The sequence below is a fragment of the Ptiloglossa arizonensis genome, chromosome 8 (genome assembly GCF_051014685.1).
Source record: "Ptiloglossa arizonensis isolate GNS036 chromosome 8, iyPtiAriz1_principal, whole genome shotgun sequence".
Lineage (NCBI taxonomy): Eukaryota > Metazoa > Arthropoda > Insecta > Hymenoptera > Colletidae > Ptiloglossa > Ptiloglossa arizonensis.
Genome location: NC_135055.1, coordinates 16944580 through 16960603, shown reverse-complemented (window position 1 = coordinate 16960603; position 16024 = coordinate 16944580). Strand labels below are relative to the sequence as shown.

At 46.1% G+C, this 16024-nt stretch overlaps 1 protein-coding gene across 1 annotated transcript in view; it reads right to left on the bottom strand.

The window, feature by feature from the left end:
• Positions 1–3164: 3164 nt before the first annotated feature.
• Positions 3165–16024, bottom strand: part of LOC143150106 (uncharacterized) — a 220882-nt gene continuing 208022 nt past the window's right edge. Inside the window, exons 5-10 of the mRNA XM_076318149.1 lie at positions 12201–12331; positions 9561–9920; positions 4771–4833; positions 4270–4595; positions 3874–4170; positions 3165–3417 (exon numbers count right to left, since the gene is read on the bottom strand). Of these exons, the coding sequence (XP_076174264.1) occupies positions 3165–3417; positions 3874–4170; positions 4270–4595; positions 4771–4833; positions 9561–9920; positions 12201–12331 (1430 nt within the window). The remainder of the gene's footprint in view (positions 3418–3873; positions 4171–4269; positions 4596–4770; positions 4834–9560; positions 9921–12200; positions 12332–16024) is intronic.

Here is a 16024-nt window from a genome sequence, read left to right as displayed (position 1 = left end):
TCCAAAAGAGAAAATATTGTGTTTGATCCTAATTAAAGGAACACTATGCAAAAGGAATGTTAAAAATTTGTCAAAGGCATTAAAAATAAATAAAGATAAATTTAAGTTTAAGTCTGGCCCTCCAAGACCGATCCATTTACTTTTAAAATCACTCGTTGAAAGAATTGTCTCGTTGATCGATCAAAATGGGACGTAACTTACAAACATTCGAAAGAAGTGCTCAATTCGCACGTTTTGGAACACCCTGTATAAACGACACTCGCTCCACGAGTTCTCCTCGGATCTGGTCAACCACTCACTTCGTGTAAATAAATCGAAACGTTTTCGCGATGTAAAATATCCCCCATGGTGTTGTTGGTCCTGAGCTATTGCCATTTATGAAGACTTTACTCTACACTCGACCCTCTTGCAACACGGTTACGGTGTAATACGGTGGAAAAATTGCGACACTCCCACAACATGGTTCTTCTATACAACTCGATGAACCTGGACAAACTTTCGTGCAGCACGAACGTTAACATCACACTGTCCAGGTCTCGTTCGACGCGAATCGAATTAACAGTGTTGTAGGGGGGTCGAGTGTATTCAACATGGACGCTCTGTGCTCCTCGTGGCAGTGGTCTTCGACGAATTCGTCCGCTGTGTTTCTATCGAAAAATTCGGTGGGTACAATTTCTCAGGGGTACATTAGCTGTTCCTCGGGGAGGGGGGGGACGAGCCCTCGATTTTGAAACGGCCCCCTCGCGAGTGGCACGTAAACCCTGCTTACCACGGAGAGAGTCGAGTATACCCCCCTCGAAGGGGTCCTATCCCCTTCGAAGGAACTCGTTGTTCATTGTGCTCGCGTTTCGTTGCCCTGAATCGCGAACACGAACCTTTAAAAAATGTTGTTCCCCGAAATTCACGGGGACGACCTCGAAGATGACTCGAGATCGAACCTTGCGACACATCGTACACGCGGTAGATTGATTGCGTGCAAAAGTTTCGATGGACCCTTCGCAAGATCTACGTCTCAATTTTGTTTAAAACGGTGAACAATTTATTAAAATCTTTCGTCCGTCAATTCTTTCCAAATAAATTCTGCTGCAGTTGACAGTTTCGTCGAGCATCTATTGAACGCGCACTCCCTTACAAAAGTTGCATATAAAATTGACAAGAATTATTCGACTCGTTGGAACAAGTAAATATTTAAAATTAAGAGAAACGTGTGTTCAAGATATGCAGCAATAATAACGTAAATAAAAAAATAAATACTTCTGCAGCCACGTGCAATTTAAAAGTTGCCTCGTATTATTTATCTAGAACACTCACAACACGTTCTACGAGTCCGTTTCGTAGTTTCCAATCCTGTGAAAGATGGTTTTATAAATTTAAAAAATCATTCGTTTTCAAAAGACCAAAGAAAGGTTTTTTATATTCTAAACAATTCAACAAAGAAAATTCCACGAATTTCAACAGACGAGCTGGTACGTTAAATATCGATGGATCTTGAAAAAGAATTAATTATCAACCCTTTCGATATTAACGACTACAGTCGTCCGTAATTTGTATCTTACCGCTAACAATAATCGCCGATGAAAATTTTGCATCGATTCACGATTTCGAAATTTTGATCATAGTTTACTCGAAAGTTCGCACTCGTACCCCGCATAGTAGCAACTCATTCGCGACCAAACCCGGCGTGTAGAAATGGTCGAAGCAACGCTGACTCCTCGGTCGTGCGAAGACCCATTTGAAACTTTTGCACGCGGCCGATAAATTCGTTCAACGGGGGGGATGATTGTGGGGGGAGGGGGGAGAAAGAAAACGAAACCAGGACGAGGGGAGGGAAACCAGTCGATAATTACACGCGTATCGTCGAACGGTTCCCCTCACGATAAATATTTCATGATAATTCAAATGATAACTCGGTGAAGCCGATTAAGGGCCGTTATGGCGGATCGTGGCCGGCTGCATTCGTGTCGTTAATTGCGTCTCATAGAAGAACGGTGTACAAACGCAACCAGCATCGCGAGAACGAACGAACGAACGAACAAAAGAACGAACGTTTTCAAAGTCCTCCTTTCGTCTCTCGAAAATTCGTATCGAAGTTCGATCCATCGCGAGGAACTATGCCCCACCGTACGTTTCCGAACTTCGCTCCGGGATAACAATATTTATGAGCCTCGTAAAACAATAATCGACGAGGTTAACAGGCTCGTTCGTCGCAAACGATTATAATTGCGGCAACAATTATAATAACAAGGACGGCGAGCCGCTGCGCGCCTCGATGCGTTCCTCATGTAATTCAAATAGCCCGCGAGTCTCTTTCGGTCTGCCGACGATCTTGTTAGCAATTTTTTTGCCCGTTAATTTAGCGGAGCAGCTTTTAACGATCGGTGGAGAACTCGAAACGCCAACGAGGGAAAAAAATGGAGACCCGACTTTGGAAACTTCCGTTCGACGATACGTGTAACTCGCGAGCAACAACGATCCGCTCGCGTCGACGTAATACTGAGAACGAAAAAAAAAAGAAATAAAAAACCGTGTGGGAACACCCCCGTGCGTACTGTCAGGGGATGGATGGTCGATGAGTCAGGCGTCTATGAGGCGGTTCGCGATACCGAAATTTCCTAAATCGAAACAAGCGAATTGTCTAAAAAAGTCTTTCGTCGACGTTCCGCGTCCCCTCGACGATCACTCTTCGACGCTGCTTTTCGTATACTCTTCGAGAGATGGTTGCACCCAGATCGTAGGTGTGTGTTTCTCGTCCTTGCCACCTCGTTGTGTCCTTTCGTGGCGAAACTGTCTGCGTTCGCCAGGATATGTTTTCGTATCGTGCCTGATCAGGTCACGGTGTCGTTGTCGTCCACTTCCCGAAAGCTGACTATTGCTTTACCCCTGTTCCGTGACGATCGTCCATGTTCGTCAGTGGTTTTTCCTTTTTTTTTTTCTTTTTCGTCGCCAAATTCCATTCGGCGGCTTGCGAAAGGGTCCTGTGTCCGCCCGAATTGTGAACGCTATCGATACCCAAGTGACGTCGTCTCTGACGGACAACCACCTGGCCGGGATTAGTGATAGAACTCAGGTAGATTGCACAAACGTCGCTGCTGTTGCTGCTGATGCGGTTGCTGGTGATGATGCTGATGAAATAGTGCCTCCCCCGGATGGGTCGGCTGCTGGTGTCACTCGTGGGACTTGCCGCTCAGTGGGTGATAGTTGCCACCCGCTGAGGCTACCAGGGCTAGGGGTAACGGTGATCCTAGGGGCGCCGGATGAGGATGAGGGTGTCCCATGCCGGAGGAATGCGTCGTCAGGGCCAAAGGACTACCCGACATCGAGCTGGCCAGGGATGCGAACATCGATGGCGCCGGGGACGCCATCGTCGGGCTACCCATCGCTGCTGTTGGCGGATTGATCCTCTTCTCCTTCTGCCGTCTGCAAGAGGAAAACCGCCTTCGTTAAGTTTTTGGATGAAAACTTGTATCGTTAAGTTCGATGCGATTGAAGCGGGTGGATCGGGTTGTCCCGCGATTGGCTGCGTTTTTATTTTTCGTTCAACGACAGAGTCGAGTAGAGGAACAGAGTTTTCTTAACATTGGGATTTTTCTTAGATAGAATTACAACAAAAAACTATATGGAAAATCAAGGAGGAACAAGGTTACCCTCTCTCGAGTTTCATTCGTTGCGAACTCGGTTCTGAAACTTTCTGCGCAAGACTCTGAAACAGTAGAGATTACTGACTGGTAATTTTTCAAAGACAGCTCGATCCCTGGAACGTCAGCAGACTCGCGGGAGCAACCCGACGCTTCCGAGCTTTGCTATCCCGAGGGAACAGAAAGCTGGGCAAGCCAAGAGGAGGGTGGGTCGCAAGTGCGGCGATTTGAAGCTCACCTATTGCAAAACCAGACCCGAACGACTTCCTTCTCCATCGCCAGGCTGTCGGCCAATATGGTGATCTCCTCCGAAGTGGGTTTCGGGTTTTGTACGAACGCCTTCTCCAACGCCACCCTCACGCTGGTCTCTATCGAGGTCCTCTTCTTCCGCCGCCTACCGATGGCTTCCGGTGTGGTGAGTGGGTTTGAAAGGGAATTCGGGTTATTCAGTGAGTTATCAGCGTCCTCCAGCCATTTCTGCAGGAGGGGCTTCAGTTTGCACATGTTCTTGAAGGAAAGGTTCAGCGCTTCGAACCTGGTGAACCGAGAAAGGTGAAAACCTTAAAACCGTGTCCGATGAACGTCAATGGGAATCGTCATCGTTCATCCGATTACCTTCGAACGAGTCACCTACCTGGAGATCGTCGTCTGGGAGAAGTCGTTGCCGTAAAGTTTCCCCATGGCGAGTCCAACGTCCCCCTGAGTGAAACCGAGCTTGATCCGCCTCTGTTTGAACGTCTTGGCGAACTGCTCGAGTTCCTCTAGGTCTGTCGTCTCCTCCGGCGAGGGTTCCAATCTGGTCGGCGGTTGCTTCACCGCTGGCGGTGTGCCAGGTGGTGGTGGTGATCTTTGTTGCGCCAAACTTCGACCAACCAGGCCTCCACCACCCTGGAGAGCCTGCTGCTTTTGCAGAGCTTGCAGTTGCTGGGCTGCCTGCGCCACCGCCACTGCCTGCTGCACCTGACAACAGAGAAACCATTCATGTGGTCAACGATGGAACGTTCATTACCCAATTGATCGTTGGATCGAAACGTCTGAGATTTCTTAGACGGAAGAAAAAAAAAAGTAACATTCATGTTCATGCTCAGACGTAACGCAACTGGAGGATAAGCAATGGCCTATCGTTGGACAGTACCTGCATGGACTGTGAGCGCGGATGACTGGGTCTTGAGGCGTAGCCACCGCTCTGCAACAGCCCCTGCAAGACGTTCACGACCATTGATACGTTGACAACGGTCTTGGTTCATTTTTTTTTTTTTTTTTACAACTATAGCTCATACTGTTCGAGGTTTCTGACGTTTCGCCAGGCGTTGCAGCTTCGTACCTCGGCGGTGGAGGCTCTGTTCATGCGGATGGGAAATTCAGGTATTCTCAAATATTGCATTAACAGACGTTACATGTGTAACGATTCGACAATTGTATTTCTGGAGATGTCGACCAACCACTGAGGATTCTAAAGACGTATCTTCGTCAGTGGTGAGGATTTGGTGTTCTCAAAGAGGCTAGCTACAGAGCCTATGAAACGTCTAGATCGAAAGGACGTGACAGCTACGAGTCTCGAGAATATGGATCGTGGATACCTCGAGGATTTCGGGATTAGTCGCAAGTTCGCACTATTTAATTTGCTACCAGGTACTTTCGAACGCAATCGTGACACTGTTGATTCATAGAGTCTCTGAGGAGTCGATCAGGGATTCTCAGAACGTTCAGTGACGTGTCTTCTCAAAGAGGATAGCTGCAGCACCTCTATAAAGTCTAAATAGAAAGGACATGGCAGCTGAGAACCTCGAATAGTGTTAACTGCTAGAATCTGGACCATGAAAGCCTTCAAGAATTTCGTTAGTATGAACAGTGAGAATCTGGATCACGTTAGTCTCGAGGATTTCCAAACTAATTACAGTTCACGCGATGTAACGTGCTACCAGGTACTTTGAAACACAACCGTGACTCCGTTCAGGGTATCTCGAGATCTCTGTCGCTACGTTTCGAACCTGACGATTCGAAACGCCTCTACACCCAATGGGGTATAGAGAGATTCATCATTCCTGGAGTCAACGATCAAAAAGTGACACGTGTTGCGCCCGTGGACAGGTAAGAGTCGCTCGAGGGGCGCTCTCGATCGATCGATTATCTTCACCCTTTTCTTAACCAGATGCTCGATTAGGAGAATAAGGGGCACCGTGTAAAACGCAACGCCCGGGGAGCAAAAGGGTTTCTTCCCCGAGACGGGTCGCGTGTCGTTCTCGGGACCACGAGAAACTTGTTTATGCTTATTGTTCAGCCACGAAGACACCCAGTGCGGGGTTGCTTTGAATACGGCCACGTGCCGCGACAGGTTCCGAAGAATTATGAATCACCTGTGCACCCTTCCCCATTCAAGCGATTTAAAGCAGAAAAATCAGAAAGCGTGGCCGTCTTTTTCTTTTATTATTGTTTCCTGCATTTCGAGCGCGGTGTTCCCCGATTTCGCGAAATTCAAGTGAAAGTGACACCTCCGTGGAAATAAATCACGCCGATGTTATACCAACTGCTATACAGGGTGTTTCATCGAAGTGGGAGTTAATTTTGAGTTTTCAAGACGTAGAAGACCGATGTATAAATTTATTTTTTTGTCTACGGAAGACTTCACGAGATTTTTTAAACAAGAGTGAGATAACGTATTGAATTTTTCATTAGGATATTTTTTATTCGTTCTTCTCGAGTCTTTCAGTTTCGAGAATTGTCCCTCGGATGCAAAAGATTGATATTTCAACGCTATCTTTACTTGCGAACAATAGTTAATCTATCCCACGGGGGTGAATTTATTAACTACGAACGACCGATTGAAATGTATTCGATGAATTTACAATACGTTCTATCGATGAGAACGGTAGCTAACAGATAATTTCTAACGGTACTCTTTACAAAGAAGAGAACGCAATGTTGAAGTACTTGTAGCTTGTGAACAAAGTTACCTAGGAGGAACGATTGCTTGAATATTTTCACTGCTTCCGTATGCACGAGTAATCGCAGAATCTGCGTCCACTTTTTGTGCAACCACCGGTATAAATTCCGTCGATTGCAATTATTACGAAAAATGGAAATCTCGAATAAAATCAGCCCATCGTTATTACAATAAAAACACTTCTAAACTGTACGAAGTTACTTTATCGAAGATACCAATTATTCGAATCGCACGGAAGAAACTCATAATACAAATATCATTTCCTAATTAAAACTATAGACTATAGAAAAGGTGCGAATGTTAGAAATTTCTCTACCGAGAACACTTTCGTTGAAAAAATTCTCAGCAGTTTTTACTTCCTACGAAAACACCCCTTCAAACCTTTTCAAACTTGAGACATCACGGTCGCGTGTCGACTCGACGTCGCTGCCACGAAATTAAATATCTGTTACGGCAGACCTCAGAGACGCTCTTACGCCACACGCGCGTGTAACATTTCGAAAAGGGTTCAGAGAGAGGAGAGGGGGGCAGGTTGCGACTCACTCGTGAAAGGGTTGTACGATCGAGGTAGGTCGTGTGCCCTAATCCCTTCGGTGAACCGTTTCCAAAGAAACCGAAGAGGGTGCGCCTCGAACGCCGAAGAAAAAGCTCGAGAAACCGAGAAGAGGTGGGGGGAGGCCAGAGGGGGAGATACAGGAAGGGAAGAAAAAAAAAAAAAAGAAACAGCTCGGCCACGTGTGAGGGAACAAAAGGCGCCCCGTGGCAAGGTGCCGAAGGGGCCCCCCGAGAATCCTCCGCCTGCACCTTTCAAAGGGAGACACGGAAGACCTCGATGCTCCCAGATACGTGCGCGTACCCGGGGACAGACGTGGAGGGGGTAGGGCCCAGCCATTAAATCTGCTCAAGTTCGAAGTCGTTTTGTTAGTTTTTCCAGAAGGTTACGCGACGATGCACGCGCTCCGCGCGACGGAATCTATTGAAACTTTTTCGTAAACGCGCAGGCCCCGGTCCCCATTCAGCCTTTGGGCCGGTGAAAGCTGTAGGAGGGGGGTACGGGGGACCTGGAATCGTATCCAGGAAGGAGGATCGTTTTTCATTCCCCCCGGATATATCGTGAATCGAAATTTTCCGTTTCGATCTCGCGGGAACAAAACGCTCGGAAGATTACGTGAAAGGGCCCCTTTTTTACGTCGCGATGGATATCCGCGTTTCGGAGATCCATCGGGGCCCGTAGACTCAATAATTTAACGTAGTAAAACTCGTGAATCGAAACGATGAAGAGATTGTGGAATAGAGTTGCAGGAAAATTTGGAAACAGAATGGCTGTGTCTGCGGGGCCTTATGAATCGCGATGTTTCGGTTTTTGGGGACTCATAGTGGCAAAGATTTAACGTACTGAGAATAGTATCAAGACAGAGCTGTAGAATACACTGTAAAGTTGTACAAAAATTTAGAAAATATCGTTGTACATTTACAGGGCCTTACAAATCGTAATGTTTCAATTTTCAGGGGCCCACAGACCCGAAAATTCTACGCATTAAAAATTGTACGCCGAGTTGCAACGACGAACAGGTTGCAAAACGCGTTGCGAAGTTGCACAGAGATTTCTCGTATCCGCGGGGCCTTACAAATCGTAATATCTCGACTCTTCGGGGCCCGTAACGATTCATAGAATCAGAACCCGTGAGTTTTTCGAGAAACTGACGATGGTGGTCCTTATCGTTCTACCGGTAGCAGATTTTCCTAGGACACGTCGACGCGAGGACGAAAGGCCCCCCCTCTGGCCCCTTTGTGACATCACCTCGGTAGCTATCTCGGCGTCAAATCGAGCGAACCGTCTTCGAAGAATGAGACGTCTACTTCTTTCGGGGCTGTCCGATCAGATACCAGGAGGTACGTCGTCTTTGGATTCTCGTTGATCCTCGAACCTCCCTACCGAAACGCCTCGCGTCCCCCGCTCGCAACTCGAATCGAATTCGTATCGAGTGGGTAATTCGACGGAGTGCCCGGGTGCCAGGGAGGACAATGGCGGGAATTCGAGTGCACGGGGAGCGTTTGTTCGCGCTGTCGGAGTAATTCCTTTGCGAGCGATACGGAAAGCGTCCGAGTCTGGACAGACTTTCGCGAGTTACGGGGGCGAAGGGGAGGGAGGGGATTCTGTCGCTGGGAGTTCCACTCGCGGAACCATTGTTTAAACCGGAGAACTTTTGCGTTTACGTCGTCTCCTTGCGTTCGATTGTGACCACGATGGAAGCGAAACGAGCGTTCTTCGGTGGCACGGGATCGATGATATTACGGACACCGATTCACGGGGAAATTTGTCTCCACTTGCGTTGATCGATCAATATTTTATCCTTCGAAATCGAAATTATTGTTTAGATTGTTTCTAAGTGAAAAATAATACGGCGTAGTTCCCGAGTTCAAGATTATTCGTACCGAAGGTGGACCAATATTTTCCGAAGCTCTCCGCGCGAGTTAACCATGAATTTTGTCCTTTCAAAGCAGAATTTATTTCTTGGGTTATTTATAAGCGAAAAAATACGTGATTTCAAGTACGACTATATAAGATTCTTCGAACTGAGAAATTCGTACCAAGAAGTGGATCAATTCTTTCCGAAATTCTTCACTCGATCCTAGATCAATATTTAATCTTTGAAAATGGAAACTCTTGGGTAGTCTCTAATTAAAAGATACACGGTACCGCGTACTTCTAAGAGCCGTAGATCAACTGGTCGCGAGACTACAAACCGCAATCTCGATGTCCAAATTTGCCCTGATGATTTTTATCGCTCACGACGATAATTCAAAATTGTATAAAGTGTTCGAAAGCGTTGGAAAGTGTACTTTCGAGAACCGTGCTCTATCAATACCGATCGCGAGATCGAGACCGAAGTTCCCTTCGTTTCTGAATCGCTGCCAGCAACAGAACCCCCTCCCAGGTTCGAGCGGTGTACGAATATTGTCGCGCGTGTTCCACGAACCTGATTCTGCAGGAAGAACTGCGCCTGCGCGGGTAGCTGGCCCGCCGCCGCGGGATTGGCCTGCTGGAACATCGCGAATTGCTGCAACTGTTGCTGGAGCGACTGTTGCTGTTGCTGAAGCGACGAGGCGAGCGCCTGGATCTCCTGCGCGCCCAGAGCACCCAGCGAGCTGTGCATCAGCAACTGTTGCCCGACCAATTGAGCGGTTAGAGCCGCCTGGGAGTTGTTGCTGTTCTGCTGACCGGCCGTGTGTTGCTGTTGCTGGTGGCTCCCGGTTATCTGGCTACTCACCCCGGAACTAGGCGACGAAGCACTACCGCTGGTGCCGCTGCTGCTGTTGCGATGCGACACGTCCGTGACCTGTCGAACATTTTCAATTACGAAATTGTTGCTCAACGGTCGACCCTGAAATGCACGTTTTTGCTTTACAAAGGTTGCGTGTGAAACTTTGAAAGAATTACGATAAGAATTAGAATCAGAGTAATGAGAGTTACAGTGAAAGAATTACACTCGTTGCAATAAGTATTTAAAATTGAGAGACACACGTATAAATGTAAGTATAAATGTAGTATTATAAATGCAACGGTAAGTGAGAAAGACATTGTTAGAACTTAATAAGAAGGTAAATGAAAAATCAATAAATCGTGGTTCTGACAGCTATGTATATTGGAAGGTTAACTCGATCGAGAAATTGAAAATGAATCGACGTAGTTGACCGAAAATATTTACAATGTGGATAGTTGCGAGCCAGGATAGAGTGTACCGTATTTACGCGCCATGATACCATTCATTGTCGGTACAATGTGTATACCTGAGAGTGTGTAAAAATTGGAAACGATAATTATAGCTCTCCGCTTGTGAGCGAACGTAGGAAATGTGCAAGGTGTATCATCCTATTGTAGTTTCTTTAACAGATGCACCGGTGCAACTGCACTTCCTGTTTTAACCTCTTCAGGGTAAATTACTTTGTTCGAAATGGGAAAAATTATTTAGGAAGAAAATGTGCTTGTACCAGTCTCTTCGAAGGTGTTGATAAAATCTTTTTATAAATCTCTAATAACGATTGTAGGAACTTCAAAACGAATACTTTGAATTAAAAGAACGATTCAATGGTCCTATTCAATATTCTCAGTGGAACTGAGAAACTCTGGGCGAACCGAGTAACTTCTTTTCACTTTAGATTAGAAATACGATGACTCCACTATCGAAGAATGTAATTCGAAGAAAATATAAATTGATACCGACATTCTACAATTAATTTAGTTATAGTCGTCGTCGATGCGTTACTTCGAGCTGGAAATTTTTCCAAAAGTATTGTACACGTGTATCGTCTCTATCGGAGGGATTGTGATCGATCTACCGCTACGGTGGGTCTCGGAGACTTTTCTAAACGCGCAGAGATTTCTTTCGCAGGGATTCGACGGAAAAAAATTCGATCTCCATAGAATTCGGGACGCGAACGTCACGCTGTAACGTGGGACTTGAAACACCAAGAATCGTAGGAACCACGCAAAGAGCCACCCTCCCTAATATTACAGAGTAAACGACGCCGAACAAAGCCGTGTTTACACTCGGCCAGGTCAGGATATTGGTCACTACGGTCCATCCTATGCTTTTGTGTTTTATAAAACCCCACACCCCTCCCCCGTCCCTTCCTGTCGTTCATCTCGCTAGTGGCTTCCTTTATTTATTTGCCAAATATTGAACAGCGGTGCTTTTCCTATCTTTCAAGATCGATTGTAAAAAAGGAAAAAAAAAGATCGAACCCCGTAAGGAGATTGGGGTGGAAATTCCACCGGAAGTCTCAGTCTCGAATATTATTAGACACTTTCTAGTAGCAAAAGATGAAGACTGATCGACTGCGCGTTTGTTTTATACAGGAAATAATACGCGTAATATTGTGTTCTCAGGAACAAGGGTAATCCATGATTACTAATGCAAACCTAATCTGTCACGTGGATACTAATGTAAACGTAGTTTGTCACATGGATACTAATGCAAGCCTAGTTCGTCACATGGATACTAATGCAAACCTAATTTATCATATGGATACTAATGCAAGCATAATTTGTCACATGGATACTAATGCAAGCCTAATTTGTCAGATGGATACTAATGCAAGCCTAATTTGTCACATGGATACTAATGCAAGCCTAATTTGTCACATGGATACTAATGCAATCATAATTTGTCACATGGATACTAATGCAAGCCTAATTTGTCACATAGATACTAATGCAAGCCTAATTTGTCAGATGGATACTAATGCAATCATAATTTGTCACATGGATACTAATGCAAGCCTAATTTGTCACATAGATACTAATGCAAACCTAGTTTGTCACATGGATACTAACGTAAAACTAGCACTTCGCATGAATACTTCTGCAAACCTAGCACATCGCATGAATACTGCTACAAACCTAGTACATCGTATGAACACTATTGCAAACTTAGCACACTACATGGATACTATTGCAAACCTGATCTCTTACATGAATGCTAATGCACATCGTATAGAAAATAAGGGAATATAAAGAAAAAATGATTAGATTCGAGTGGTATTCGTGTTGGTATGTTTCTCATAGAAGACCGCTTTGGAGGGTCGGTGTTAAAAAAAAAAACTGAAGGTTCACTAACCAGATTGAGGGCTTCCCTGTCCGAGTCCATGGAGTCATGGTCGGGGTTCGCCTCGGTGGCATCCTCGATAAGACTGGCGATATCGTCATCGATGAGCTCCGGATCATCCACCTCGCCATGGAGATCCGCGTCTGCAAAATTTCGAAAAAAAAAAACGAACCTTTCAGACCACCGCCGTTTCCTGAATTCGCGAGGATCACGCTCCGGATCGATGTAAAATCGCTCTCGGAGTCTGTGCTCGCGGTAACGCGCGCGCCAGCGACCCGTACAATCATTGTTATTCTGAGGCCTGTATTTCTGACGATGATGATGGTAACGCGTCGGGGTGGAGGTCGGGGTGCTGGTCGCATGGAGGCGCATATCCGCAAAAATCATCCTCGGGTCCTCGAGGAAGACCATCTTTAGCCCTCGTGTGTTCGCGAGGATCCCCCGTCGCTCGTGGTCACATCGAGGCGGTTTCCAAGATACAACGCGATCGTTCCACCCGAGATGGTAACTACCCTCGAGGATCGATCACTCGATGCTTTGTGACCATCTCGTCTCGCATCGCGAAAACTAGCCCTCACTCTGTACACGTTTTCGTTTTATTTACGCGTAGTCGAAGAAAATTAAGCGAAAAACCACGCGGGACGATTGATTCACAAGTTTTCGAAACGAAGACGAAATTACGCGAGAAGAAACAAATCCCGAGAAACGATCGAATCACTCGTTAAAACGAAATGGAAATTCTGCGGCAGGAATGAATTCGCTCGTTGTTGAAAGAAAAATATCTTGCGAGATAATTAATGTAATTCACTAATCGTTGATAAAAATGTCACGCGGAGAATTTAATTCACTGTTGAGAAATTAATGCACGGAGGATCCGTCGCGTTCGAGACGATTCCAGCGAATAATTAAGGTACGCGCGCTCCTCGTGTCGAGTGCTCGAAACGGGAGCAGGCTTCGAGGGGCAAACACACTCTGCGATGTGGAAGGTCGCGCGGAACCACCGATCCTCGTCGAAAGACCGATACAGAACGAATGTCGGAATGACGCAACGAAATTGTGCCCCTAAGGACGAGCCGCCTCGTTTTCCCCCACCATGGGCCGCGCGGCCGGTAGGCCCTCGTGGATTGGTCGCGGGCGATCCAAGTTCGCGCCCGATTGGCGTTTCGAACCCTTTGGCCCTTCGCGCGCGCCCCTCTCTCGCCAGGGCCGCGAAACAACCCTTCGTGCATCCATCATCGTATCTTATGACTGGCCTCCCTCGCCACCCCTTTCCTTCGTCTTTTGCGTGCGCTGCGCGCCCCACCTACCCCCCTCCAACCCCCTTCTCTTTGGAAAAAGGGGTACGGGGGATAATGGCACGGAACCGATTCGTTCGGTTCGAGAAAACGAGCTTACGCGCCCGACGTTCGCCATTCAAGCACGGGCCATAACGGTTTTTAATAATAATTACTTCGATACGCCGGGGCGGGAGAGCCATTTTTTTTTTACGGGGGATTTGCGGCATGGCGCGCGCGAATATTCGAGGATCGTCGATATTGGTACAGATTGGATTTGAAGATTTTTTTTTTTTACTTCGTAGGGTACCAATTACGTAGCGATTGTTGCGTTTTTTTTATTAGGTTGACGAAGTTCAAGTTTTCGAAGGTTTGAAACATTTAGAGTTTCGATCTTGGCTTTGGAGTGTTGTTTGGAGACGAGAAACGTTTACAGAGCAGTTAGATGCGAGGAAGGTTTTTCATTGTTTCGTTAAAAAAGTAAGCACGGATATTGTGATCCAATCAATAGTTTGTTTGTGAAAAATGAGAAGAATAATTGGAGATTCTTGCTTGGCTCTGTGTAAATGTTCAAGACTTCGTAGAGGATTGTATTTTAGGATTAGTTAGTAGTATATATTGTTTTGTGGGTTATTATTTTTGTACGAATTCAATTATTGAGACAAATAAAATAAGAGAAACAATATTGATTCTCTTTTTCCATTTCCTTGGTCTCTAGAACTCTCTCACTATTTAATAACATAGTTGCAAGATCGAATAGCATCTACTACTTCTTCCTACTATCGAGCACACTACTTTCGATAAATTCGTCAAACTGTATTTGAAGCTAATCGACGAATCGAACAAGTAAATTAGAAATCTAATCTTGAATAACCACCGATGTAACGATACAACAATACAAAACAATATAAACTCAAATCACAAGTTTCGAAAACACCTCAATGAGCACACATACCGCAAGAACCAATAAAAAATCAGCAATACTCTCCTCGAAACCGTTCGAAATCCTTCCGTACAGTTTCGATCGGTTTCGATAGTACCTCGTTCTCATCGAGGTGAATTTTCGCACCTATATCGAGCAGTCGAAGACCGCAAAGGTCGCGAGAACGGGCAAGGGTCAGTGAACCAACGCGACGAAGAAAGAGTCCCTTGGCCACTTGGACACATGCTCAGAACTTTTTCCCATCGAGTCTCTCCGTCGTTGGAAAAGCGGGTAACGGAGATAAACGGTCGCGAAAACGCTGGTAAAAAGGGCCGAGTCGCAGGTGGGGCTGCTGTGGGACGATCGTCGTGCCCTTTGGGACGCTTGGAAAAAAATTTTTTCAAAATCCTGTGAATCCTGTGAATTCGACGCAACGTTCACGGGGTCCTGCTTCGCCCCGATTCTCGCTCCTCCGCATCTGTGCCTCCCCTTCGTACCTGACGTGGATTCCCCCGTAAAAACGATGGAAAAAAAGCAGCCAGAGAGAGAGAGAAAGAGAGAGAAACGGAACGAGAGAGAGACACAGGACAGGTCAGGTAGAACAGCCTCAGACAGCGACGAATCGCCATCGCTGAAAGTCTCTATAAAATTTCAGTTGCGCCATCCTTCGTTCTTTAGGCGGCCGATTACACCCGGTGGCTTTCACCCCTCGATACGCGAACGAAAAAGCAGGTACCCCGCGCACTAGCACACGGTTTTTTCCCTTTTTTTTCCCCCGAATTTGCATCGTCGTTCCCCTCTTTTCAACGAAAATTACGCTCTTTTTTTCCTCGGTCCGTGAGAAGCTCACCCTGGAGCCTCACCAGGACCAAGAAGAGCAGAGGGAGGGGAGAAAGGATTTTTTGGGGTGAATTCCATCGGTTCCTATTTTTCCACCCTTTTTCGTTGCACACGTGTATAAGTACACATACTTGAGAAACGTCCCGTACGAGAAGCAACGTTTATCGTAGACCGCCAGGTGCGAGCCAACGTACACCTAACTCAGATAAGGCGAACGACCGTTTTTTTCACTCTCCCTCGTTTTCCTACCAGCTATCGCGAACACCGCGATCGGTGGCGTTCTCTCTCGTCATCGTTCGGCTCGAATCGGCCGAATCGGGTGGCGCGTCGGTTTTTTAAAAAGGAAAAAAAAAAGTGCAACGGACGTCGCGGTGATGCTTCTAATGGAACGAGGATGAAACCTCGCAGAGGAGGGATGACGACGATCGTTCGGATCAACGGTTTTTTAACGTACTTCGACAGAAAAGAGTGTTCACGATCCCCCGAAGGTAGCGTTTGCAATTTCACGCCTGGAGGTCTTTGTGAAAAATTTCCATCGGAAATTGTAACTCGAGAAACAATTTTAGATCAGTTAAATAGTCTCTCGTCTGCCCCAGCTTTGAAATATAGAAATTTAGCATAAGAGAGTCTACTATTGAGTGTCTTACTGGAGAAACTTCTATCAAAAGTGGTAACTTTAGAAATAATTTGGTATTGTACGATTAAAGATTTTTTAACACGCCTAAAGTTTCTCAAACTTGTACAATTTCTACCCAAAAATGGTAACTCTACAAATTGAATTAATGCATCGTTGTGCAACT